This window comes from Tursiops truncatus, chromosome 5, assembly GCF_011762595.2.
Source record: "Tursiops truncatus isolate mTurTru1 chromosome 5, mTurTru1.mat.Y, whole genome shotgun sequence".
NCBI lineage: Eukaryota > Metazoa > Chordata > Mammalia > Artiodactyla > Delphinidae > Tursiops > Tursiops truncatus.
In genome coordinates this window covers 376,282-402,927 of record NC_047038.1, presented here as the reverse complement: position 1 = coordinate 402,927, position 26,646 = coordinate 376,282, and the positions used below count along the sequence as shown (strand labels likewise).

The window sequence follows — 26,646 nt, the reverse complement described above, 5'->3', positions numbered from 1 at the left end:
TGCGGCCCCCCCGCGGCTCATCTCCACTAGGTCGAGGCAGACAACAGGCACGTGGGACACAGTGACACTCCTGCGAGACTCTTGTCTGCAACAGTGGAAGACAATCTGAGGGGCTGAGGTAGAGCATGAAACTTCACAAGGAAAACAAAACCCGAGGCCGGGCCACCAGCCGGACACTTGGACCTCAGGCAGGGGACCGGGGCCGCACTAGCAGGGAGCAGGGAGGAGCGGGGACTGCGCATCGTCCGTGGCCCCAGGCACCGGCCGGGTGTGTGTGGGCCGGGCCAGACCCCGCAGGCCCCGCAGGCCCCGCAGGCCGGCCAGTGCCAAGCGCACCAGAAGCCGCAGCAGGAGGAAGGTGAAGGGCACGGCGATCTGCATGGCGTGGAAGATGGCCGTGCTGAAGCTGCTGAGCACGCAGGTGCAGGCGAAGGCCAGCAGGCTGGCACAGGGGTAGAGCACGAGCTTGGCGAACATGAACGCGTGCTCCCGGCCCCCGAACCGCACCGAGGGCTGCAGCGTCTCCCCCCCCTGCAGCAGCGCCGTGGTCCAGATGGCGAACTGGAAGATGCTGGCGAAGAAGATGATGGCGCAGCTGACTCGTACGCTCTCCAGCTCGTCGTGGGGTCGCCTCGCGAAGGCCGACGTCTGCTGATAGGCCAGGGGCAGCCCGCCCACGAAGGCCAGCGAGAGCGTGTTGAGCAGGCCCATGGGCTGCGTGGCCTTGCGGATGTGCAGGAAGAGCGAGTGGTGGGCGAACCAGAGCAGGCCCACCGTGGCGAAGGAGCCGAAGTAGGCCAGGAAGTGCGGCCCAGACGCGCCCAGCGCCGCCACTAGGCTGCCGTGGAACTTCGCCTTCACGTCCTTGGAGTCCGGGACGTTGTCCTCACTGAGGGGTGAGATACACAGCATCTGCAGCGGCCCCACCTCTGGCGTCCGTTCCGGGCTGCCTGCCCCCACCCCGTCCCAGCCCCTGCACGGGCTGCCGGCCCCCCGCACACTTGAACTTCAGATGAACGGACGGCATACACTAAGACTGCGCGCACCTGTGTTCACACACGCAGCGCCGTTCACCTGAAGTTCAAGTTCAACTGCAGCCTGTGTTTCCTTGGCTGACCGCAGCCCTGCCCACCGGACCCTGGGCTGGTGAGCGGCACGGGGCCCTGAGCCCGCAGCCCCTCTGGCGCCCACGGGTGGGTGCTCCTGAGGCCTGCCCACCGTCCTGCAGCGGCCCGTCCACTTCGGGAGCGGTCCCACAGACCTGAAGGGCTTTGCCTCCGAGGTCCTCAGGTTCCTGGGCAGAACTTTATTTTAAGGAGCGATTCTAAGGCACATCCGGCCCAGGCTTCTCCCCACTGAGGTCATGGCGCTGCCGCCCTGCAGCCACGCAGCCCAGACACACCTCTGTGCCCACGATGGCGGCTCCACGTGTGCTGGTGGGGCTGGGGGCGGGAGACAGAGCCTGGGGGCTTCCCGGGGATCCCCACCTGGGTCCTCGGGGCTGTGGCTCTGGGTGGAGGAAAGAACCCTGACCGCCCCCACCCCCCGGGGTTCCCAGCCACAGCTGGCTCCTTGCTACCACCCAGCAGGGGACCCAAGCCAGCACGGCCTGGCTGCAGGGCAGAAGCAAAGCCAGACCACCCCAGAACCGTAGGTCTAGGCCTCAGAGATTGGTACCAATGGGCATTTGCTCCCAATGTTTAAACATTCACAAACTGCAGTAGGGGAAGCTACTAAGAGAAATTTAGGAGCATCAAGACCTTAGGTGAGGGGCTGCCCTGGTGGCGCAGGGGTTGAGAGTCCGCCTGCCAATGCAGGGGACACGGGTTCCAGCCCTGGTCCGGGAAGATCCCACATGCCGCGGAGCAACCAAGCCCGTGCGCCACAACTACTGAACCTGTGCTCTAGAGCCCGCGAGCCACAACTACTGAAGCCCACGTGCCACAACTACTGAAGCCTGCGCGCCTGGAGCCCGTGCTCCGCAACAAGAGAAGCCACTGCAATGAGAAGCCCGTGCAGCACAACGAAGAGTGGCCCCCACTCGCTGCAACTAGAGAAAGCCCGCGCGCAGCAACGAAGACCCAACGCAGCCAAAAACAAATAAATAAATTTATATTAAGGAAAAAAAGACCTTAGGTGATCAGTTACAGAACATAAAATCAGAGCATTTTAACGTTAACAAAATAAGAACGTGCTGAAGTACGACCAAGGAATAAAAGGCTTTAAAGAAAAGACGGAAGACTTGAAAAAGCAGCAGATAAAACAGAAATAAAATGACAACAGCTAAGGTTGGAACTGTGACAGACCGCAGAGGCTGCCTGGCCGAGCAGAAGCGCAGGAGCGAAGGGAAGAGGCGGGCTCGGAGCAGGAGAGGGACGCGGGGAGCCGGGGCCGCCCGCCCTGCGTGCGCAGCTCTGGGAAGGACGAGGACCGGGCCCTTCTCAGGTGGGAGCCCCTTGGGGAGGGTGGGGCTGGCAGAGGAGTCTTGGCCCGGCGGGTCCTCACCAGATGTCCAGGATGAGCAGCGTGGCCACAATGGCGTACACCCCGTCGCTGAAGGCCTCCACCCTTTCCTTGCTGAGCGGCTCGTGCAGGTCAAAGGTGAAGATCTCCAGGCTGTGAGCCGGGGGCTCCCTGGGGCCTGTGGGAGGGGCAGCCAAGCCCTCAGGGCCTCGGGCCAGCTAGGAGGCCCCGCAGGGACGCCGCCTGCCCGGCCCGTGTTCTGCGCGCCCCGGCGGCAGCCCCAGCACCCCACACTCCAGCCCCGCCTGGCACCTACCCACAAGCCTGGCTCTGCACCAGCCGGCGACCTTGCTGACGTAGGGCAGGAAGATGACTGTCGCCATCAGCAGGTACGACTGCACGAGACAGGGCACAGGGCACGTCAGGGCGCGCGGCGCCTCCACCGGGGGGCCCAGCCAGGAATCCCAGCCCAAAGCTGCCCGCCCGGAAGGGACTGCAGCCCGAGCAACAGGAGGCAAAACAGGTGAGTCAGCCGCCATCAAGACAGCAAGCTTCTGGGCGTAGAAGAGCATTACCGGGGGGTGAAGAGACATCGCACAGAACAGGAGATGTTTGCAGACCACACGCCTGGTAAGGGTTACTATCCAGGCTTCATAAGGAACCCCGACAGCTCCACGACGGAGAGACAAATAACCCAACTGAGAAATGGGCCACGGACTTGAACTGACATTTCTCTGAAGAAGAGACGCGGCCCCGACACGTGTGGGGAGGCGCTCAGCACCACTAACACTCGGGGAAACGCCAGTCACAACCACGAGGAGAGCAGCGCACACCTCGGGACGCTCCCAGCGGGAACAGGGAGCAGCCGTGCTGGGGTGGGGCAGGGCTGGGGCCCTGTGCGCCGTCGGTGGGAACGGAAATGGCGCAGCTGCTGGAGAACTGTCGGGAGGTTCCTCAGAAACTAGACAGGGAATCGCCACAGGACCCGACAAGTCCACTTCCGGGCACACCCATGCTCACAGCAGCCACCGAGTGTCCGTGGGTGGGTGACGGGGCCCATCCACACAGTGGGGTACCACCGGCTAATGAAGAGGAAGGGAATCCTGACACCGGCGACGTGGATGCACTTGAAAACATGCCGAGTGAAAGAAGCCAGACGTAGAAGCCCCCTGTTTCATAATTCCACTTATATGAAGGAACCAGGATAAGCAAACCCCTACACACAGAAAGCAGACTCGAGTTTCCCGGGACTGAGGGTGGGGAGACAGGGAGTGGCTGCTCACGGGCTCAGGGTTTCTGTCTCGGGGGAATGAAAAGTCCCAGAACCAGAGGGAGGTGAGGCACGGCGACGTCGGCGGTCAATGCCGCCGAGCTGCACGCCGCAGATAAAATGGTCACAGTGGTCAATTTTTTGCTACGCGGACACCCAGTTATTTTAAACAGGGAGGCTGACGGGACAGGCGTGCTCCCGGGCCCCAGGTGGCCGCAGAAAGCTCCTCGCCCAGCCCTGTCGCCTTGGCCGGTGGCCCCTCTCAGCGAAGGGCTTCCACCCCGTCCTTCACAGTCATGCTTCAAGGTCACCTGGCACCTGGCCTGGTGAGGGGACTCAGGAGACAACGGGCACCTCGGGGACAGACGGGGGGGCGGCCGGCATCACAGCTCTGCTTACGACCTCCAGTCTCCACACGTCAGAAGACCACACCATACACGTCACTCAACACACACACACCGAGGGGGTGGAGTGTCCCAGGTGCCTGGCAGGTGAGTGCAGAGGCCCCGGGGGGCGACGGTGGCCACGCAGGATCGGCGTGTGTTGTGTGTGTGCACGTGCGCTGCGGGGCAGGAGGGAACAGAACAGCCCGAGGGGGAGCCTGAGTTCCGGGGCGGGGGGAGATCTAAATGGCCACGGGGACCTGCCCAGGTCTGGAGGAGCGCGAGTCCTGGGAGCAGCCGGCACAGGAAGCTGGCATGGGAGGCCCTGGGCCCCGAGTGTCACCAGTGGAGGAGGTGGTCCAGAGGGAGGTCAGGACGACCTGGGCCAGGGCAGTGAGCAGTGGCTGGCCCTGGAAGGTGGACCCCGCACAGCGTCCCACGTGAGGGAAGGGGCTGGTGAGGACGCCTGGAAGGATGGCCGTGGGCTCGTGGGGAGGCTGCAGGGGGTGGGCCTGGGGGCCAGGAGGCTCTGACATGCCTCGTCTCACAGGGGACGAGGGGTCAGACCCCCACTGTGGGGAAGGAGCGGGAGGGATGGAGAGGAAGGGGCAAAAAACGCAGCACAGAGAAACGACCGACCGCTCCCTCCGAGGCCGCAGACCCCCCAGCCCCACCGAGGGCTCTCCTCTCCCCAGTGTGGCGGCCCAGCGCCTGCCTCCCACCACTGTCGTCCCGTGAGGGTGTGGCCACTGCGCAGGCTCATCGCGGTCCCCGGCAGCACGCGGGGCCCTGTCTGCCTGCCCCAGGGCTTCCCGGGGCCAGTGTCCAGGCCCGACCAGTGGGCACGGCCCCCGTGGGCCTCAGCTCTGCCTGCTTCTCCTGACCCAGGCCACACGTACCACATCCCAGCTGTGCCCTCCGTCCTCCACGCGACGACCCTCACCGCCCCTCAGCCCTTGACCTTGTCCCCAGAGCCAGGAGGGGCTGTCCCACCGGAAGCCCGGACGCAGTGGGCCCCTCAGTCCTGCCCTGCTGTCTCTCTGTGCCTCCCCATCGCCAGCCCCACCCTGGGACACCCCGCCTGACCCCGAGGGCCCCCGCAGCATCCCTCCCGCCCGAGAGGAGCGGGGCCCACCCAAGAGGCGCAGACACTGTACGGCGAGGGGACCGAGTAGAAGCCCGAGGCCCGGCCCCACCTCACACGCCAACGTCCACCCTCCCCTTTACCCACCCGTGGCCTGACCTGGGGCGCCCTGGACACTGGACCCCAGCCCCCAGCTCCATCCTCCAGGGTGCGGCTCTGCAGGCCTTGCCATCCTGTTTGTTTTAAACTTGAATTCTCTTAAAACACTTACTAGATGTTTAAAGTAACGTTAACCGTTCATTTTTTCACACATCTTACGATGCTCTGGGTGTAGAGATTCACTTTACCTCACTAGAGCTCAGTTAATTAAAGGCAGGAGCTGCGCATCCAGCTTCTACAAGTAGCTCTGGGACGGCGGCTCGCCAGGGTTTCCCTTCCCCTTCCTGGATGAGGGAACCTGCACCAGAACAATATACCTGTCGACTCAGCTGTGGCTCAGCGCCGGCAGCTCGGCCAGGGCGGACCCTCCGTATACACTGTTGCTACCACGTATGAAACGGAACTAACGAGAACCTACAGGGAACCCTACTCAGTGCTCTGCCGTGACCTAAATGGGAAGAAAATCCAAAACAGAGGGGATGTATGTGTACGTAGAGCTGATTCACTTTGCTGTACAGCAGAAACTAACACAACAGTGTAAGGCAACTACGCTCCACTAAAAAGAAGTAAATAAATAAATAAATTTTAAAAAGAAAAGCACGACCTGCAGGCTCGAGGGCGCCGTGGACGGAGTCCCGCACGGCTCTGCCCGCGCGGCCGCCGTCTCTCCCTGGACGCTGGGGGTGCGTCCGCCCGGCCCTCGCCCAGCTCCACCCTCGCCTGCACCTCCCTCTTCTCCACTCCAGTCTCTCCTGCTCTGGAGTTTCCTTCTCCACTCTCTCTCTCTTCTGGCGGCTCACGTTCCTATGCACGCACGTCTTTAGAAGGCACGCGGCCTCCCGGGCCTACAGGGCGTGCGCCGTGTTTGCCCACGCGGGCTCCTCCCCGCAGAGCAGCCCCCCGGTGGGCCCCCCGCACAACCCCCCGGCGCCCCCACCCCGACTCACCACTGGGTAGAAGAAGAGGGAGAAGCCGGCCGCAGCCAAGCACAGCGCCGGGCCCCGGAGAACGATGCCCAGGATGTGCTGCCGGTAGAGGGCCCGGTGGGCCGAGCGCTCGATCTGGGGGCTCAGCAGGTGGGGGCAGTGGAAGGCGTAGACCACGATCAGCGCCTGCGGGAGAAGCAGGCTGCAGGGTGCGAGCGGGGTCTCGGGTGGGGCTCGCTGCAGGATGTTCTGGGGGCGCAGAGTGGACGGGAGCCCTCGCTCTGCTCTGGGGGTCAGGTGCGGGTCTCACAGAGCCCCGCCTGAGGGTGCCGGCGGCCCCATTTCACTCTCTCTCCCCGTCAGCACAGGAAGCCCAGGCCCCGAGCGTCTCTGGCTTTGCCCTGCCGCGGCCCACGCGGGTGCCCCGTGGCAGGCGCTGCGTGGCAGGTGGCGTCTGCGCGGCTCCCGCCACGGGCGGCCCCACACGCGCTACATCTTCTGCTCCACGAGGACGGGGTGTGGGGGCAGGGCGCCGGTGTCCTACCTGCACGGCCCCGACGGCCATCACACACACACAAAACAGGAGGATGCCCAAAGGCACCTCGGGGAAGGCCACCATCAAGGAAAACTGCAGCCAGAAAAAACCCCAGAATCAGGACCGCGGGGCCCCAGGGCCCGTGAGCCCCGTGCATCAGCTGGGCTCCGCCGCTCAGCAGCAGAGCCGTCTTGGGTGGGACGGCCCGAGCCCTGGAGGCGTCTCTCTCACAGAGCCATCCCGCCCAGTGCTGGAAGCCTTTAAAGCTGTGCGCTTATCAGATTCATAGACTCCCCAGACCCCAGTTCTCCGCGATGGGCTACGTACCCAGAGCCCCGCTCTCTGTCAGAACCAGAGGGAGCTGCGGGGTGAGGAGACGGAGGGGTCACGTGCTGGGGACGAGCCCAGGTCGGCCAGGAGGCCGTGGGCTCCGGGGTTCAGGCGGGAGCCGAGAGCCTCAGGGAGCACGGAGAGGGCGCCCCTCACTGCGCCCCTGGAGGCCAGGCTGGTCTCTGCCCCCGACAGCCCCGCCTGGGGCCCTGGAAGCCTCCCCACTCCGTCCAGCCTGGAAACCCAGGGTCGGCCCTTCCCCAGGAAAATTCTCTCCTCTCTGCAACCCCGTGGTCCAGGCCCCGGGCCTCCCAGTGGCCTGAGAGCTTCTGAGAAGGGGAGCACCTTAGGGGCAGAGCCCTCCTGTGCAGGAGGGCAGGCTGGACCCCCAGGTGGAGGAGGGGGCGGAAGTCCCTGGGACTCACCGTGAACGGCAGGAAGGTGATGCTCATCATGCAGGCCTGGGGGGAGGGAGGGAGGGGGGAGGGGTGCTGAGGGCGGCGGGCGGGGCCCTGGGAGTGGGCGCGGCCCAGCCCGCACACCTGGGGCACCCCCCGGGGAGCTGAGCAAGGCAGAAACCAAAGGACAAACTCACCAGGTTAAGCAGGGCAAGCGTATCGTCTATCTTCCCAACAACCTGGAACAATCTCAACAATTTAAGGAAAACAGGAAAAGTCATGCTGTCAGTAAACATGGTTCTAACGGCATCAAACACAGACACTCATACGACAGAGACGGTCTCACACCAAGGCGGAAAGACACGGACAGAAGCCTGAAAACGGAGGCCGGGAGCAGGCAGAGCTCCCGAGGCCCCGGCCCCTCCCCGGCCCCCACACGGTCCCCCCCAGGGTTCTGACCCACGAGGATGTGGCCTTCTCCCCCAACTGGGGAGGTCTGCACTGCTGGGGGGCGTTCTGTAACCGAGACGCCAGCACCCAGCCCATCCCCACCCACCTCCGGGGGTCCTCCTGGTCCTTGCGCCCCGTCGGGGGCTCAGGTGACGCCCACAGCTCTGGGGCCCTGTCCCCCTTGGGTCCTAAGGAACCTTTTCCTCCTTAACAGAGAGCTCGGGCCCTGGAGCGTGTGTCCCGAGGCCCCAGCCTCCTCACCAGAGTCCAGGGATCAGGACGGAGGGGCCGTGCACAGCACGTGTGTCACAGTGCAGCAGAGGTGGGCAGCCCACAGCCCTGCCCTTGCCCTGCCCGGGCTCACGGCGGCCCGAGCAGCGCTGCACCCGGCACCCCGTTCATCGTCCCGGGCCTGGGGTGTAAGCCCTGTTGCTGCCGTGTGCAGAGGAGAAAGCAGAGGCTTGATCCAGCAGGGGGGGCCGGGGGAGGGGAGGGGAGGGGCAGCCCACTAACGTGACCCCTCGTGACTCAGCCCCAGAGGGCGGGGCCGCCATCTACCCCGAGGACAGCTCATCAGCGCCGAGTGCACCCCCACTGCCACCCTGACCCTCGGCCAGGGCGAGGCCACACCTGCTGGGCACACACCCAGCCAGCCACAAAGATGTGGCTGCCAGCCCAGAAACAGGCCCCAGCCTGCCCGTACCTCGTGTGTGCCACCCAGGCCACGGTCACGATGAGGAAGGTCATCAGGTACACAGCGATCCTCGTCGCTAGAAGTTTCTGGACACTCTTGTCAAACTCCTGGAACAGAAGAGCGTCACCATCAGACGCAGATTCACCCACGGCAGCCGGCGGCCCCGCCCCCGGGCGCCAGGCCCTGGGGGGCCGGAGAAGTACCTGGGAGCCCTCGCCTCCCCCCACCAAGGCTCAGCCTCAGTCCCGGGCTGTCCCTGAGGCCCCTGCGGAGGCCCCCCATCTTCCCAACATGGCAGGCCCCCAGAAATGCCAGCTCTGGAGGCAGAGAGGTCTCCGTCGAGCCTCTCCTGGGATCCTGGCAGGGTGGCCACAGGCCGTGCGGCCGCACGAAGTCACGGCGTCGCCGGGTAAGCGATCCCGAAGCAACTGCGAGGCCTGGCAAGAGGGCCGCGGTGTCTGGACGCCAGGTGCGGGCTGCGCAGGAAGCTGGCCCCAGGCCGGGAGAGGGTTTACGCTTTGTCAGCAAAAACTCCAAATGCAACCTTGCCCGTGTCTGCTGCTCCTCTGAGACCACATGGGCAGCACCGCTTCCAGATCCCTGGGTCCCTCTGGCCTTGATGAACCTTCTCCTTCATGTCAGGACCATCCTCAGCGCCTTCCCTGAAGGGGTCTCCCCGCCTCCGCGGAACCTTCTGGCTCAGAGCCCTCTCGTGGGTCAACAGAGGTCACGACCCCGACCACAGAGAGGCAAGGAGCTCCAGGCCCGCGCATCCCATCCCCTCCCGCATCTCACGTGCACACCCACCACCCTGTTCTGAGACTGGTGGCACCGAGGTCCCCAGAAGGCTCTGGGGCAGGCACAGCCAGGAGAGCGTCGAGGCCCCCGGTGGGCACACGGCTTTCCTGAGCTTGGCCGGAGCGCAGCCCCCAGGCCCCCTTTGGGGGGGGGGGGTGCCCCGGAGCAGAGGAAGCCGCACGGGGCCCTTTGCTCACCGTGCCAGGTGCCAGTTGCCAAGGTCAGGCTCGACCATCATTTCTGTTTAATTCTCATCCAAACGCTACGAGAAGTAGCGATATCACCTCCCGCAGATGACTCCCGGCAGTGTCCAGGCTAAGTGTGCTGGTTGGGCTGCAGCCAGACCACGGCCACACGTCCTGGGCCAGCACTGCGCATCCTGGAGCCCAGAGGTGACACCCACTCGACGTGAGGGGCCCAGAGAGCCGTGCTCGCGCGCACACACGCCCGCGAACTCCGAACGTCTCCCGGAATCACGTCGGTTTCTGAGGTGCTGCGACGTGTGGCCATTTTACTTATAAAATGGAAATATTCCAAATTGACTAGCCATGGAAACTCTGCTTTACAGAAACCTCGTTTCCCACTCACCTCCCTGCTCGTGGCGCAGGCCCACGCCCAGCAGGCCGGCCGCCCTCTGCCCCCAAGCACCTGCTCTGAGAGGCACGCCAGCGCGACAGACAGAGAGCCCAGGGAGCTTCCCCGCGACGCCTGCCGGCACAGTCCGCGCCAGCCTCCAGGCGCTCCTGCATTGCTCAGGGCTCAGCGCGAGGGCACCGGGGCTGGATGGCATCACTGGGGGACGTGGCGGATGGCCTGGCCCTCCCAGCCGGGTACGCCCGAGTGGAGCCCGGCCTCGAGCTCAGGGCCTGAGCCTCCTGGACCCTCGCCCGCACACCAGACACTGCAGACTGTTCCCAAGTACCTGTTCCGGGGAGATCTCCGTGTGGGTCACAGGCAGGATCTAGGAGAACAGACACAACACGAACCTGGGAACACTTCTTGGGCTGGGCACCGACTGCTCCCTGGACGCCACGTGCCGGGGGCGCAGGCCAGTGCTGGGCGGCTCCTCCCCACACCCCCAGTGGCCGCGGGGCCCGCACGGACCATTACGGTGGCAATGATGGACAGAAGCGCGTCGCTGAAGCTGAGCATGCGATGCGAGCTCTGGATCCCGTCAGCCGTGTCCTCGTCCTGTGAGCCCGTGGAGGAGGCTCCCCGCCCACCTAGGGCCGGCTCTGGGGTCTGGGGCCCAGACATCGTGGTGCCTGGGAGGAAGCACAGGTCTGAGCCCGTGGGGTGCTCCTGGGGGCCGTGACACAGGCTGGGCGGGGCTGGGCAGAGGGGCCCTGCCGCTGCTTCCTCTGCCCTGTTCTCCTCTCCCAGCCAGCCTTCTAGAAGAGGGGCCTGTGACCTGGGAGTCACACCCTGCGACCGTGTCCCCTCTAGGGACAGGAGAGGCAAGCGGAGGCACACGGCACGTATGGTGGGTGCTCCGGGCGTGACACCCTCGACCCCAACCAGACACCACCGTGTCCCTGCTCCCACTGCACCCTGCATCCCAGCCATGATGCGACCTTTGGGGGAATCAAGGTTCTGCGTGGAAAGCCAGCTGCCCCGGCTGCTGCCCCACTGGAGGGCGCTCTCGCTCCTCCTGTTGGCAGGCGGCCTGGGGGACTGGTCGGGCACCCGCCAGCGAAGCCCCCACGGCAGAGCTCCCTGGACAACTCAGTATCAGAGGTGGGCTGGGAAGACAAGCGAGGTGCCGGCTGACGGGGCTCCGGGCAGAAGAGATGCCAGTGCCTCCTGGGAATGGAGTCGGGGCCCCGCAGCGGGAACCCCAGGGGGGCAGGCCGTGGCCGCTGGGAGGCACCAGGCTCCTTGCTGAAGGGCAGCACGCGTCCTCTGCCACGGAGCTTGCCTGGGCAGAGGGCCAGCATCGAGAGGTCGGGAGAGAGGTCGGGGCTGGAGTCACCCGCAAATGCTATCAGAGAGGACGGGATGCCCCGCGGTGGCGTGCGGGAAGCACTGCGCCGAGGTGCCCGGGACGGAGCTGGAGGGGGTCCGGAGCGCAGGACGCCAGGGCTCCCTCGGACGGGTGGCCCGAGTGGTAAACCCCCTGAGAGGGAAGACTGGAAACGAAAGGGCGCCCTGGTCTTCACCCTGAAGAGGACGCTGCCGACCCTGGCAAAGCGCCAGGAGCCTGAGGGCGGGGGAGAGTGAGGCGGAGGAGCTCCGAGGGGCGGCTGGATGTCAAAACTAACAGCCGAGCCTCCCAGGACAAGACAGAACCAGAACCCCGCCCCCAGAGTGCAGAAGGGAGGCTCACGGGGACTTCCGGACAGGAAGGACAAAGTGCCGATACACGTACAAGATACGCAGCAGCCCGGGAGGTGCAAAGGGCGCCGATGAGAGGTCAGCTTTGCACAGGCGGCAAGGGCGTGGGGGATGCAGAAGCTGGCAGGGGGCAGGGCACCTCAGCCACCGGGAGGCCACTCAGCAGCTGGTCAGGGCTGCGGCGCCCACCCCTAGGCGGCCAGCCCCAGGGTGCACACGAGGTGGGGACTGCGGGCCTCGCGGAGCAGTTCACCTCGACACTGAAAGCCACACACGTTCTGACTGACAGGCGGCACATTATTAACCACTAAGGGAGCTGCTACCAAGGGCTGTGGACTGTCTGTGTCCCGAATATGCACGTGTCGCGTGTCGAGCCCCACCCCGGGGGATGGGATAGAAGGTGGGGCCTCTGGAGGTGACTAGGTTAGAGGAGGCCGGGAGGGTGGGTCCCAGGATGGGATCGGTGCCCTGACAGGAGGGGACTGGCGTGCTCCCTCCCTCTGCTGTGTGTCGGCAGGCCGGGACGTGGCCTCACGGGAAACTGAACTGGCTGCCACCCTGATCTGGGACTTCCGGCCTCCAGAACTGTGAGAAATGAAGTCCTGTTGTCTAAGGTCCCAGCCCGTGGCATTCTGTCGTGGCAGCCAGAGCAGACTGAGACAGCAAATGCCAACAGAAGAAACCGCCTACATGCATACACGCAGAGGCACAACGCTGAGGGATGGATCGAGCGCAGAAAGACGCACGTCGTGTCACACCACCGATGTACACACACACCAGTGAGAGCACAGTAACACACACAGGACAGCACTGCGGTGACCCAGGCGGGAGGGGTGGAGGGCGGGTGCGGATGCGGCTCTAGCTCTCATCTGTAGCTCTAATTTCTCTCTCACCGGACCCACTTTCTAAAGTTTACACACAGGAAGAATCACTCCTTCTGGTGCCAGCGCTGAGATTTAGACAAATGCACGAGGCGTGTAACCATGGCCCCATCACAAAGCAGTTCTGTCCCCGAGCAGTGCCTTTGTGGGCAGGCCTTCCTCGACCCAAACCCTGGCCACCGCTTGTGTCTTCTGTCACTGTCGTTTTGCCCTTTCCCGATCGTTCTGTAAATGGCCTTGTACCCAGAGAACCTCTGGAGCCTGGCTTCCTCTACTCAGCACAGTGCATCTGAGATGTGCCCATGTCTCGGGAGTATCAGGAACATGTCTTTTACTGCTGTGTAGTTAATTGTACTGCATGAACGTACCTGTTTATCCACCCACCAGCTGGGAAACAGGTCATTCACGGTTTTAGCAGTTAAGAATAAAGACACTATAAAGATGTACACACAGGTATTTGTGTAAACCTGTTTTAGTTCTCTTGGGCGAATACCTCAGAAGGGGCCTGCTGGGTCATTTAGTACGTACGGGTCGACTTTATCCGCCAAACCATTTACCAAAGCAGCCGCAGCACTCTGCGTTCCCACCAGCAGTGTGTGAGAGCCGCATCCGCTCCTACCCTCGACAGCACTTGGCTTGGAGGGTCTTTTCAAAATTTAATGATTTTTTTTTTTTTTTGCAGTACGCGGGCCTCTCACTGTTGTGGCCTCTCCCGTTGCGGGGCACAGGCTCCGGACGCGCAGGCTCAGCGGCCATGGCTCACGGGCCCAGCCGCTCCGCGGCATGTGGGATCTTCCCGGACCGGGGCACGAACCCGCGTCCCCTGCATCGGCAGGCGGACTCTCAACCACTGCGCCACCAGGGAAGCCCCTATTTAATGAATTTCTAATTATAGCTGTGCCGAGAGATGTGCTACCTCACTGCGGTTTAATTTGCACTTTCGTATCGACCAGCTGGGTATTCTCACATGCCTACTTTTAAACTGCACGTCTTTTGTGGCAAAGTGTCTGCTAGAATCTTTTGTTCACTTTTTTGAGGAGTTATTTGTATTCTTACTGAATTTTGAGAGTTCCTTCCACATCGTGGTTAGAAGTTCGGTGTTAGATATGTAATTCGCAGGCATTTCCTCACAGCTTTGCGGCTTGTCTTTCCTTCTCTTACCTCTTCAGAAGAACGGCAGTTTTAAACTCTGACGGGACTTCCCTGGTAGTCCAGTGGTTGAGACCTCACCTTCCAACGCGCGGGGTGCGGGTTCAGTCCCTGGTTGGGGAGCTGGGATCCCATGTGACTCAAGGCCAAGAAACCAGACGTAAAGCAGGGGCAGCATTGTGACAAACTCAGCAGAGACCTTGGAGATGGTCCACATTGAAAACAACAACAATCTTTATCTCTGGGTGAGTTCCAACTCGCCACCTTGTCATTCACGGATCACTCCCTTGATGTCATATCTAACAATGCTTTGCTTAACCCAAGAGCACAAAGATTTTCTGGTTTCTTTTAGAAGTTTTAAAGTTTGAGGTTTTACTTTTGATCTACGATCATTTTGAGTTAATTTTTATATAACATACAAAGTATCGTCAAGTTTCCCTTTCTTGCAGATGGACGTCTGGTTTTTCCAACACTTCTTGTTGAAAAAACTGTCCCTTCTCCACTGAATTGCCTTTGCACACACCCTGGTCAAAAACTAACAGACCACATTTGTGTGGGCCCATCTGGGGAGTGTCCATTCTGTCCCACTGACTATGCATTTGTCCTTTGCCGGTTTCACAGTGCCTTGATTATAGCTTCATAGTAAGTCTTGATATCTGCTAGAGTCCTCCAACTCTTTTTTTTTCCAAAACTGTTTGGATTATTCTAGTTCCTTTGCCTCTCTCTCACATGCCCCTGCTTGTTGGGCCCCTTTCATAGTTGCTACAGGCAGAAAGATGGGGTACAGCAGCCCTCACTGCCCAGGCCCACAACTGGGAACTGGCCTAGGGTCAAAGCCACGAGGAGGAAGAGTGAAAAAATGGAAAACTCACACCTGTGGTCACTGATTCAAGTTCCAACTGCCCTTTCCAACCTATTGCCTTTTGCATACTTTTTCTTTTAATATTTTGTCCAGAGTTTTTACCTGTAATCAGCGGGAGAGGCAGCCTGAAGGGGACTTCCTCATCTTCGCCAGCACTAAACTTAATACTTTTTTCTTTTAATTTTTTTAAAAATATTTATTTATTGGGCTGCATCAGGTCTTAGCTGCAGCATGAGGGATCTCTCGTTGCAGTGCACAGGCTCTCTAGTTGTGGCACATGGGCTCAGTAGTTGTGGCACACAGGCTCTAGAGTGCACCAGCTTCATTGCCCCGTGGCATGTGGGATCTTAGTTCCCTGACTGGGGATGGGACCCGCATCCCCTGCACTGGAAGGCAGATTCTTAACCACTGGAGCACCAGGGAAGTCCTTAAACTTAATACTTTACTTTACAGAAGGGAGGGAGAGAGAGGAGCTGAGAAGAGCAGGCAGAGGGGTGAAGGGAAAAGAAGACCATCCGGACAAAAATAAGACAAAAGCTAATGTGTTTCTTTAGGCACGGGTTAATTTGGGGAAGCAGATGTCCATCACATTGCTTTCTATACTTTTTGTATGTTTAAGTTTCTTTCAATTAAATTTTAGTTTTAATAAGTCAGTAAATATCAAATATAGACACAAAAGTCCTCAACAAAATGTTGACAAATAGATTCTGCAACATATAAAAAGAATTATATACCATGCTAAGTTTTATTCCAGGAACGTAAGGTTGGTTTAAAATTTAAAAATCAATTACTGGAACACACCATATCAATAGAAAAAAGACAAAAACTATCATCTTAATAAATGCAGAAAAAGCATTTGACAAAATATAACACCTCTTCATGATAAAAACTATTCAACAAAATAGGAATGGAAGGAAATTTCCTCAACCTGATACAGGGCTAATATCACACTCAATGGTGAAAGACTGAAAACTACCCGCCTCAGATCAGTGACAAGACGAGGATGTCTGCTCTCAGCACATCTATGCAACACTGCTCAGGGTTCTAACCATGGCAACTATGCAAGACAATGAAACCGAAGGCATAGAGCCTGGAAAGAAAGAAGTAAAACTGTCTCTATTTGCAGATGATGTGATTCTGTATATAGAAAATCCTAAGGAATCCACACAAGAAAACTATTAGAACTAATAAATGAGTTCAGCAAGTTTGCAGAAAATGAGATCAATATATAAAATAAGTGCATTGCTATTCACTAGCAATAACCAATCTGAGAATAAATTTAACAAAACAATTACATTTACAATAGTATCAAAAATACTTAGGAACAAATTTAACAAAGGAGTACAGGGACTCCCCTGGTGGTCCAGTGAAAAAGAATCCGCCTTACAATGCAGGGAACACGGGTTCAATCCCTGGTCAGGGAACTAAGATCCCACGTGCCACGGGGCAACTAAGCTTGCGCGCCACAACTACTGAGCTCACGTGCCTCAACTAGAGCCCGCGTGCCACAAACTACAGAGCTCACACGCTCTGGAGCCCACGTGCCACAACTACAGAGCCCACGTGCCCCGGAGCCTGCGCGCCACAACTAGAGAGGAGAAAACCTGCACGCCACAACTAGAGAGAAGCCCGTGCACCACAACAAAGAGCCCGCGCACTGCAAGGAAAGATCCTGCATGCCTCAATGAAGATCCCGCGTGCCGCAACTAAGACCTGATGCAGCCAAAAATAAATTAATTAAATAAATAGATAGTAAATAATCTTTTAAATAAAAGGAGTACAAAACATTGTTGAAAGAGATTAAAGAAGACCTCAATGAGTGAAAAGACATCCTCTATTCATGGATTAGAAAATTTAATATTGTTAACATGGCAATACTTCCCAAATTGACCTACAGAGTCAACGCAATCCCTATCAAAATTCCAGCTGCCTTCCATGTAGACATTTACAAGCTGACCCTAAAATTCATATGGAAATTTAAGGAACCCCTGGCTATTTAAGGAGTAGCCAAAACAATCTTGAAAAGGAACAAACCCGAGGACTCACACTTCTCAATTTCAAAACTTAGTGCAAAAGCTATGGTAATCAAGTCAGTGCAGTATCGGCATACAGACAGACATGCAGATCAAGGGAAGAGAACTGACAGTTCAGAAGTAAACCACTACATTTATGCTTAACTGATTTGCAATAGGGTGTCAAAGCCATTCAATGGGGAAAGAATAGTCTTTTCAACAAATATTGCTGGGACAACTGGATATCCACATGCAAAAGAATGAATTTAGATACCACCTCATGCCACATACAAAAATTAACTAAAAATGGATCAAAGACCTAAATGTAAGAGCTAAAACATTGGAGAAAATCTTCAAGGCCTCATATTTGGCAAAGAGTTCTTAAATACAACACCAAGAGCACAAGCAACAACAAAAAATAAATTGGAGTTCATCGCAATTTTACCTTTTGTGCTTCAAAGGACACTATTAAGAACGTGAAAGACAATCCACAGAATGGGAGAAAGTATTTGCAAGTCATGTATCTAGTAAGACTCCAGCGTCCGAAATATATACAGAACTCCTACAACGCAACAGTAAAAAGACAACCCGATCCAAAAAATGGGCAAAGGATGTGAAAAGACATTTCTCCACAGAAGATATCCTAGTAGCCAATAAGCACATGAAAAGATGTTCAGCATTACTGGGCTGCGTTAGGGAAAAGCAAATCAAAACCACGAGACAGTCACCCTCCAGGATGTGGCCATAATACAAGTAAATGATGGACAACAGCAACTCTTGGTGAGACCGTGGAGAAAACGGAGCCTCTGTGCACTGCCGGGCGGGAATGTAAATGGTGCGGCTGCTGTGCAAAACAGTATGGAGGGTCCTCAAAAAATTAAGCAGAGAATTAACATAGGATCCAGCAATTCCACTTCTCGGTATATACTCAAAGGAATGGAAAGCAGAAACTCGAAGAGATATTTGTACACCAATGATCACAGCAGCATTGTTTGCAATAGCCAAGAGGTGGAAGCAACGCCAGTGTTCATCTACAGATGAACATCTAACGAAAATGTGGCATCTCCATCTACAATGAAATATTATCCAACCTTAAAAAGGAAAGACATTCTCACATGTTATGACATGGTTGAATCTTGAGGACACTATGCTAAGTGAAACAAGCCAGGCACAAAAGGATAAATACTGTCTGATCCCACTTATATGAGGTCCCTAGGAGTCAAGTTCATAAGGAAAGAAAGTAGAAGGGTGGTTGGCAGGAGCTGGGGGGAGAGGTGGGAGTTACTGCTTAATAGGACCAGAGTTTCAGCTTTGCAAGATGAAGAGTTCTGTGGACGGATGATGGTGACGGCTGCACAGCAACGTGAATGTACTTAATGCCACTGAACTGTGCTCTCAAAAAGGGTTAAGATGGTAAATTTTGTTACGTGCATTTTACATGGCTAAAAAAAAGCACCTGGCACATAAGTGTTCAAAAACATGTCAGCTACACCTAACCTTCATCACACACGAGTTTTTAAGACTCATGGTGATGAACGAAAGAACACAAGACTGAAGGTCGAGGAGTGGAGTTGAGAAATAATTTTTCTTAAGATGGAAGAGACTGAAGAATTGTTAAATTCCGATGGCAGGAAGAGGGAGTTGAAAATTCCTATAACAGAGAGGAGGTAACTGAAGGCTCGTGACCCTGCAGAGCCACGCAGGGTGCTGGCTACGCCTCAGGGTGTGGTGGGGCAGAGGTGTCCTGGGCAGGCTCAGTCTGGGAAAGCTCAGAATGGGAAATGCCCGAGTGCTGTCTGGAGATATTTATGACAAATGACAATGAGAACAACATGTGACATCTGTCCAACATTTACTAAGTACCAAGCATTGTTCCAAGTACTTTATATGTCCTGTTTCTTCTAATTCTCAAATAATGCTGTGAGGATGATTGAAAGACAAATAATGACTCTGTGTGTACGTGTGTGTGTCTAATAGTGAGAGCTCGGTGTGCATCGAAGTGCAAGGAGTTTGATAAGGCTGGAGCACAGGCTCAAACTGGGAGGTGTACCTGAAGTATAAGGCGGGACTAAATCACAAAGAGCCTTGTAAGCTCCTTCAGGAGCGGGGAAATTATTGGGAAGATTATGCAGCGATTGTGTACTTTTCTTTACATACATACATATAAACATATATATGTATTATATTCCGTATACAAGTCCATTAGCAGATATTTTCTCCCAGTATGGGCTGTCTTTTCATTCTCTCAACATGTAAAAAAAAAAATATATATATATATATATTTATGTGTATATATATATTTATGTGTGTATATGTTTATATATTTATGTGTGTGTATATATATTTATGTGTGTATATATTTATATATTTATATGTGTATATATTATATTATGTGTGTATATATATTTATGTGTGTATATATTTATATATTTACGTGTGTATATATATTTATGTGTGTATATATTTACATATTTATGTGTGTATATATTTATATATTTATGTGTGTATATATTTATATATTTATGTGTGTGTATATATATTTATGTGTGTATATATTTATGTATTTACGTGTGTATATATATTTATGTGTGTATATATTTATATATTTATGTGTGTGTATATATATTTATGTGTGTATATATTTATATATTTACGTGTGTATATATATTTATGTGTGTATATATTTATATATTTATGTGTGTATATATTTATATATTTATGTGTATATATTTATATATTTACGTGTGTATATATATTTATGTGTGTATATATATTTATATATTTACGTGTGTATATATATTTATGTGTGTATATATTTATATATTTATGTGTGTATATATTTATATATTTATGTGTGTGTATATATATTTATGTGTGTATATATTTATATATTTACGTGTGTATATATATTTATGTGTATATATATATTTATATATTTATGTGTGTACATATACACACACATATATATTTAAATCAACAGACTATTTTTCTTTTAGCAGTTTTAGGTCTGCAGAATAATCGAAGGGAAAGTACAGAGAACGCCCATATACCTGTTCATTCCCCCCGCCCCCTTCCCCACCATTAACATCTTACATTAGTGTGGCAGTTAGTGAGCCAACACCGACGCACTGACACATCGTGTTGTAGTTCTATGGGTGCTGACAAATGCATGACTTGTATTCACCACTGTAGTACCATACGGAACGATTTCACAGCCCTAAGAATCCCCTGTGCTCCCCCCATTCATCCCTCCCTCCCCCCGAAACGCCTAGCAACCATGGACCTTTCCACTGTCTCCAGTTTTGCCTTTTCCAGCATGTCATGCAGTTGGAATCTAACAGTATGTGTCATTTTCAGACTGGCTTCTCTCACTTGGTGACATGCTTCTAAGGTCCTCCATGTCTCTTTGTGGCTTGTAGCTCATTTCTATTTATTATTGTATAATACTCCATTTTATAGATGCACCACAGTTTATCCATTCACCTACTGAAGCACACCTGCAACAATGTATTTTGAAGTTCTTAAGTTTGATGAAGTCCTGTTTATCTATTTTTTACAATTTATTTATTTTATTTATTTATTTTTGGCTGCGTTGGGTCTTTGTTGCTGTGCGCAGGCTTTCTCTAGTTGTGGCGAGCGGGGGCTACTCTTCATTGCAGTGCGCAGGCTTCTCGTTGCAGTGGCTTCTCTTGCTGCAGACCACGGGCACGCAGGCTTCCGTAGTTGCAGCATGCAGGCTCAGTAGTTGTGGCTCACAGTCTTAGCTGCTCCGCGGCATGTGGGATCTTCCTGGACCAGGGCTGGAACCCGTGTCCCCTGCATCGGCAGGCGGACTCTCAACCACTGCGCCACCAGGGAAGCCTGTTTATCTATTTTTTATGGATTGTACTTTGGTGTCATATCAGAAACTCTCACAGATTGTTTTCTAGAAGTTTTATGAGTTTTTTCATATATGATGCAATGTATGGATTAACATTCTTTTTTTAAACATATGGATATCCAATTCTTCCAGCACCGTTTGTTGAAAAGACTATCCTTTCTCCAATTACCTTTATTCCTTATTCACAATCAATTGAACATATTTATACTCATGGGCCAATTTCTGGACTTTTTATTCTGTTCCACTGATCTCCTTACACCTTTATGCCAACACCACACTATTTGGAGTACTGAAATTAGATAGTATAAGTCATAAAAATCTGTCCTTGTTCAAACTTGCTTTGGCTATTCTAGCTCTTTCGCAGTTCCAAATGAATTTTAAAATCAGTGTGTCAATTTAAAAAAAGTCTGCTGGGATCTTAATTGGAATGGCATTGAATCTATAGATTAATTTGATGTCCTAACGATCCTGAATTTTCTAAATTAATGAATACTGTGTACCTTTCCACTTATTAAGGTCTTCAGTGTCTCTGAGCAAACCTTTTTAGTTTTCAGTTATAAGTCCTGCACATCTATTTCAGATTTATCCCAAAGATTTGGTATCTTTTGATGCTCCTGTAAATAGTGTTTTTTTTCCTAATTTCAGCTTCCAATATTTGTTGCTAGTTATTTAGAAATATGCAATAACTTTTTATTTATTTTGCATATTAACCTTGTATCCTGCAACCCTGCTAAAGTCACTAGTTCTAGTAGCTCTTTCTGTAGTTTCCATGCATTTTTTAACCTAGAACAATGATTCTCAACTGAGGGCAATTTTGCCCCTCAAGGGACATTTGCAATGCCTGGAGACATTTTTTTTCCTAAGATTTTTTTTGATGTGGACCATTTTTAAAGTTTTTATTAAATTTGTTCCAATATTGCTTCTGTTTTATGTTTTGGTGTTTTGGCTGCAAGTCATGTGGGATCTTAGCTCCCCGAAGATCATGTGATCTTCAAATAAACAATCTTCCTTATTCCTTTTCAATACGTAAGCTTTTCATTTCTTTCTTTTTTTTTTTAAAGGCAGAGGACTCAGTGAGTGAAGGTAGTGGGATGGAAATTAACTAGCTCATCTTTTTTAAAAAAACACATTTATTTATTTATTTATTTATTTTTGGCTGTGTTGGGTCTTCGTTTGTGTGCAAGGGCTTTCTCTAGTTGCAGCGAGCGGGTGCCACTCTTCATGGCGGTGCACAGGCCTCTCACTGTCGCAGCCTCTCGTTGCGGAGCACAGGCTCCAGACGTGCAGGCTCAGTAGCTGTGGCTCATGGGCCTAGCTGCTCCACGGCATGTGGGATCCTCCCAGACCAGGGCTCGAACCTGTGTCCCCTGCATTAGCTGGCAGATTCTCAACCACTGCGCCACCAGGGAAGCCCCTAATTTCTTTTTCTTGCCTCATTACATTGGCTAGAATTTCTAGTACAATGTTGAATAGAAATGGTGAGACCAGAGACTTGTTCCCAATCTTGGAGGGAAAAAAAAATCCAGTCTTTCATCATTCCATAGGTCAGCTATAGGCTTTTCATAGATGCCCTTATTATGTTGAGGAAGTTTTCATTTTATTCCTAGTTTGCTGAAAGATTTTTTTTTTTTTAAATCAGGAAATCGATGCTGGATTTTGTCAAATGCTTTTTCTTTTTTTGAATTTTTTTTTTCGTCTGTGCCGGTCAGCATGTGGGATCTTAGTTCCCCCATCAGGGATCAAACCCGTGCTCCCTGGAGTGGTAGTGTGGAGTCAACCACTGGACCACCAGGGACGTCCCCGTCAAATGCTTTTTCTATGTCTACTGAGATGACTGATTTGGTTTTCTTCTTCACTGTAATACTGTAAATTACATTGATCCATTTTTTAATACAAAGCCAACTTTGCAATCCTAAGATGAACCTCACTTGGTTATGTTGTATTATCCTTTTTATATAGTATTGGATTCAGTTTGCTAAAAAATGTTTTAAAAGAATTTTTATATCTTTGTCATGAGGAACATTAGTCTGCAGTTTTCTTTTCTTGTAATGCCTGTGTCAAACTTCGGCATTAGAATAATGCTATCCTTATAGAATGAGCTGGCATTCATATTTCCTTCTTTCAATTTTAAGAATCTATATAGAATTGGTATTATTTCTTCTTTAGTTTGGTAGAATTCCCAGTAAAGCCATCTAGGTATGGAATTTTCTTTTAGGAAAAGTTTTTAACTACAAATTCAATGCTTTAATAGTTATAGAGCTATCTAGGTTATCTATTTCTTCTGGAGTGAGTTTTGGTATTGTCTTCCAAGGAATTTGTTCCTTTAGTGCAAGTCGTTGAATTTATTGGCATAAAGTTGTTCATGTTCTCCGATTACCCTTTTGGCAATGATGTCATCACCTTCATTCATGATATTGTTAACCCTTTTTTTCTTTGTTCAACCTGGCCAGAAATTTCTCTTTTTTATTTATCTTCTCAAAGACTCAGCTTTTGGTTTCATTGATTTTCTCTATTGTTTTTGTCTTCTATTTCATTGATTTCTGCTGGTATTTATTATTTCCCTTTTTGTACTTACTTTGAGTTTCATTTGCTCTTATTTTTCTAGTTTATTAAGATGAATGATTTGAGACCTATCTTCTAGTAGTGTTTTAGCCACAAATTTTGAAATGCTGCATTTTCATTTAGTTCAAAATTTTAATTTCCCTTTTGATTTCTCCTTTGACCTATGGGTAATTTAAAAGTGAGTCAGTCAGTTCTCAAACATTTGGATGATTTTCCAGAGATATGCTATTGATATCTAGCTTAATTCCACTGTGGTCAGAAAACCTATTTGCCCAGAATATGATCCATCTTGGTAAATGTTGTTTATATATTTGATAACGTGTATTCTGCAAATGTCCATTAAATCAAGTTGCTGGTGTCATTCAACTCTACCATACGCTTGGTCATTTTCTGGGTATTTGTTCTATCATCATCTGAGAAAGAAGTATTGAAATCTCCAACTACAGTTGTGGGTTTGTCTCTCTCTCCTGCACTACTACTAGTTTTTGCTTCATGTATTTAAAAGCTTTATTATCAGGGGCAGAACTGTTTAGGATTGTTATGTCTTTTCATGAATTCACCCTTTCATCATTATAAAATAATCTTCTTAACTTCTGATTATAGTCTTTTGTTATGAAATTTACTACAAAGGGACAGGTTTGGCGATGAAGACTATAAATTCAGTTTTAGACATATATATATATATATATATATGAGACACGTATACATGAGCTATCTCATGTATATGAGAGATACCTAAGAACAAATGTCTAAGAGTTCAGGAGGGAAGTGTGATCTGGAGACACAGATCTGGATTAAGATGGTGTTACTATAGCACCTAGTGCAGTGTCAGTATAAAAAGTGCTCCATCAGTATGAAACACAAAGCCTGAATAGACTCTCGTCTCCAAAGTAATTACACTATTAAAAACCTCCACGCAAATGTAGGTCATACCAGAATAAACCCACAACCTCCAAAGTCAGACGAGCCCTGGACTACATCATGCTTTCTAGTGAGTTATTCACTAGGTTTTCCACAAAAGCTATTTTAGATCTTTCCCACACTGCTCAAATCTTAGTTTTCTTACCTCCCTTCCCATTTTCGGGAGACGTTTTCTTCTCCTTATTCACAGTGAAAACAGAAGAAAACAGAGAATTCCTTTGCTTTCAGTCCAATAAACACATAAAGTTACCTGCAACTACAACCCACCTTCCTCCCTTCCTTTTACGATGAAAAGCGATTTTCTTACATCCAAAGTGAACACTTCCTATGCTCTGGATGGCATTCCCTCCTACCGTCTAGGGGACCACTTTGCACCTGTCCCTTCTTTCCCAGCAGACACTGACTGGCCCCCTTCCATCAGCTGGAGGCTGCTCAGCGATCTCCTATCCTATAACCTCTCAACATCCATCATAACTCTAGCTCCCACACTTTCTTCTCCATAGCCAAACTTACTGAGTTACCTCCACTTACCATCTCTCTCTCCACTTCTTTACTCTTCCACTCAGGGTAATGGAGAGTTTCCAATGAAACAATTTATTCTTGGCAAGGTCACCAAAGATCTCATTGTTGCTAAATCCAACACACATCTTTTCCTACTTTTCCTACTTTTAAATGACATTTGACACTTTTAATTACCACCACCCTCCCCAACATCTTTCTTTGGCCCGGTGACATAAAGCTCTCTTAGTTGTTGTGTTTTTTTTTGCAGTACGCCGGCCTCTCACTGCTGTGGCCTCTCCCGTTGCGGAGCACAGGCTCTGGGCACGCAGGCTCAGCGGCCATGGCTCATGGGGCTAGCCGCTCCGTGGCATGTGGGATCCTCCCGGACCGGGGCACGAACCCGCGTCCCCTGCATCGTCAGGCGGACTCTCCACCACTGCGCCACCAGGGAAGCCCTCTCTTACGTTTTATTCCTGCTTCCCTGGCTGCTCCTCCCCTCTGAAGACTGTACCCTCTTTCTAACTGCGGTGTCCCCTTGGTGCGCTCTTCCAAGTCAACTACCACCTACATGCTAGGGACAACCAAATACAGCCTGGGCTCTTTCCTGAGCCCCCAGTCCTTGTATTGCATTTACCAGACGAACACACCGGCTGAAAAAGCCACGTAACTTGTGTGGACTTCTAGCTGTACCACTAGCTGTAGCAACAAGACCCTGGCCACCTGGCCAGGTAATGACACTGCTGAGCACATTTTGCACCCAAAGGCGGGGTGTGGGGTGCGGGATTAACTATACTGTGCGTTCTCCAAAATAATCTAGGCTCATTAAGGCGAATACATAAAAAGATACTGCAAGCAGTAAAGCACTGCATGAACGAAGCTGCTTTAGTATAAGAATAACGCACGTTAGCCCGTCTGGAAAGATATTTTTAGTAGCTTGAAATTCTAGGCGGGTTAAGATGCTGTCTGGGGCTTTCGGCTCCAGTCCTCAGTTTGGGGATGAACACTCCACACCAGGACCTACAGGAAGCAGCCGGGCACACAAACGAGCCAAGGGATCAGGCGAGTGGTGGTGTCTTACCTGAGGGAGCAGCTCTAGGTGATGGGTGACACGCGGTATTCTGGGTCCAATGCTGACAGATCTGACTTTTCTACAGAAGCTACAAAACTCGGTTTCTACAATTAACCTCTTCAGTCTTTCAGTAACAACCAACTCGTTAAAAAGACGGACACTGCGGGCCCCCCGGCGCTCCGAGCACACGACCCGCTCCTCCCGCCGTGCGGTCCAGCCCCGGGAGCCCCCGAGCACCAGCCTCCGCGGAAACGGCCACGTGGGGACGGCTGAACGCCGCGCCGGGGTCCAGACCACCCAGGGACAGGCACTGCCGCCGCCGCCAGCCCTCTGTTAGCGCGACAACCGAAATCCGTTCCGAGGCCTGCGGCACCGCGCACGCGCACCGCCCCTCCCCCAGCCGGCACCCCGCCCTGCGCATGCACGGCCGCTGGCGCGGCGGAAGTGAGGCGCCGGCGCTCTTCCGGGCGGCGACGCGCTCCCGCCCCTGCGTCGCGGCGTCGGGCGGAAGCTGGTGCGGTTCGCGGCCGGCGGTTGCCGAGTGGACCCGGACGCGGCTGGACGCCGAGCCCTCTGTCCGGCGCCCGCCGCGGGCCGCCACCATGTCGCTGCTGCAGTCTGCGCTCGACTTCCTGGCCGGCCCGGGCTCCCTGGGTGGTGCTGCCGGCCGCGACCAGACTGATTTCGTGGGGCAGACGGTGGAGATGGGCGAGCTGCGGCTGCGGGTGCGGCGGGTCCTGGCCGAAGGTGAAGCCGGGGCCGGTGGCATGGGCCCGGCCGGGGGAGGGTCAGGGCCGGGGGAGAATGGCCGCGGCGGGGAGGGTCACGGCCGGCCGGGAGGCCACTGCTGAGGGTGAGGCCGGCCTAGGGTTGGGCACTTCCTTGTCGGAGGCTTGGGGTCAGGCCGGGGCAAGGTAGTCTTGGCGGCAGGTGTGGGCTGACCCGCGGCCGGAGCGGAGGCTGTGGCGGCGGGAAGGAATGGTGG

The 26,646-nt window shown here is 53.3% G+C and overlaps 2 protein-coding genes across 13 annotated transcripts in view; one reads left to right on the top strand and one right to left on the bottom strand.

Moving 5' to 3' along the window:
* Nucleotides 1-57: 57 nt before the first annotated feature.
* TMEM175 (transmembrane protein 175) lies at nucleotides 58-26,061 on the bottom strand. Of its 8 annotated transcripts, XM_073804727.1 has the most exons (12): nucleotides 25,671-26,060; nucleotides 10,595-10,755; nucleotides 10,413-10,451; nucleotides 8,702-8,799; nucleotides 7,746-7,797; nucleotides 7,576-7,611; nucleotides 6,830-6,913; nucleotides 6,307-6,471; nucleotides 2,780-2,858; nucleotides 2,506-2,641; nucleotides 1,262-1,294; nucleotides 58-889 (listed from the first exon to the last, which is right to left on the bottom strand). In XM_073804727.1, exons 2-12 carry the CDS (start codon nucleotides 10,745-10,747, stop codon nucleotides 208-210), a joined length of 1,557 nt encoding a protein of 518 aa, XP_073660828.1. In that variant the 5' UTR covers nucleotides 10,748-10,755; nucleotides 25,671-26,060; the 3' UTR covers nucleotides 58-207. The 8 variants fall into 8 exon arrangements, with proteins under 8 accessions (XP_073660828.1, XP_073660829.1, XP_073660833.1 ...); XM_073804728.1 differs by lacking the exon at nucleotides 6,830-6,913 and having other exon boundaries at nucleotides 25,671-26,061; XM_073804732.1 differs by lacking the exon at nucleotides 10,595-10,755 and having other exon boundaries at nucleotides 9,688-10,451.
* A 94-nt stretch (nucleotides 26,062-26,155) lies between these two features.
* The window catches only part of GAK (cyclin G associated kinase), a 48,135-nt gene continuing 47,644 nt past the window's right edge, over nucleotides 26,156-26,646 (top strand). For 3 of the 5 annotated variants that reach the window (XM_073804712.1, XM_033856458.2, XM_033856455.2), the window contains exon 1: nucleotides 26,159-26,408. In XM_073804712.1, the coding sequence (XP_073660813.1) occupies nucleotides 26,264-26,408 (145 nt within the window). In that variant the 5' untranslated portion in view covers nucleotides 26,159-26,263. Of the gene's footprint in view, nucleotides 26,409-26,646 lie in introns of all 5 variants that reach the window. The other 2 variants (XM_033856459.2, XM_033856456.2) reach the window with 2 other exon arrangements.

What these genes read in the sequence shown, in the direction of transcription:
- TMEM175 (XM_073804727.1), bottom strand. Translation starts at nt 10,747, where the DNA reads ATGTCTGGGCCCCAGACCCCAGAGCCGGCCCTAGGTGGGCGGGGAGCC. An exon ending in CCATCATTGCCACCGTAATG is followed by an intron (nt 10,452 to 10,594) that starts GTCCGTGCGGGC and finishes CTGTTCTCCTAG; the next exon opens with ATCCTGCCTGTGACCCACAC. An exon ending in TCACCTTCCTGCCGTTCACG is followed by an intron (nt 6,914 to 7,575) that starts GTGAGTCCCAGG and finishes TTCTGGCTGCAG; the next exon opens with TTTTCCTTGATGGTGGCCTT.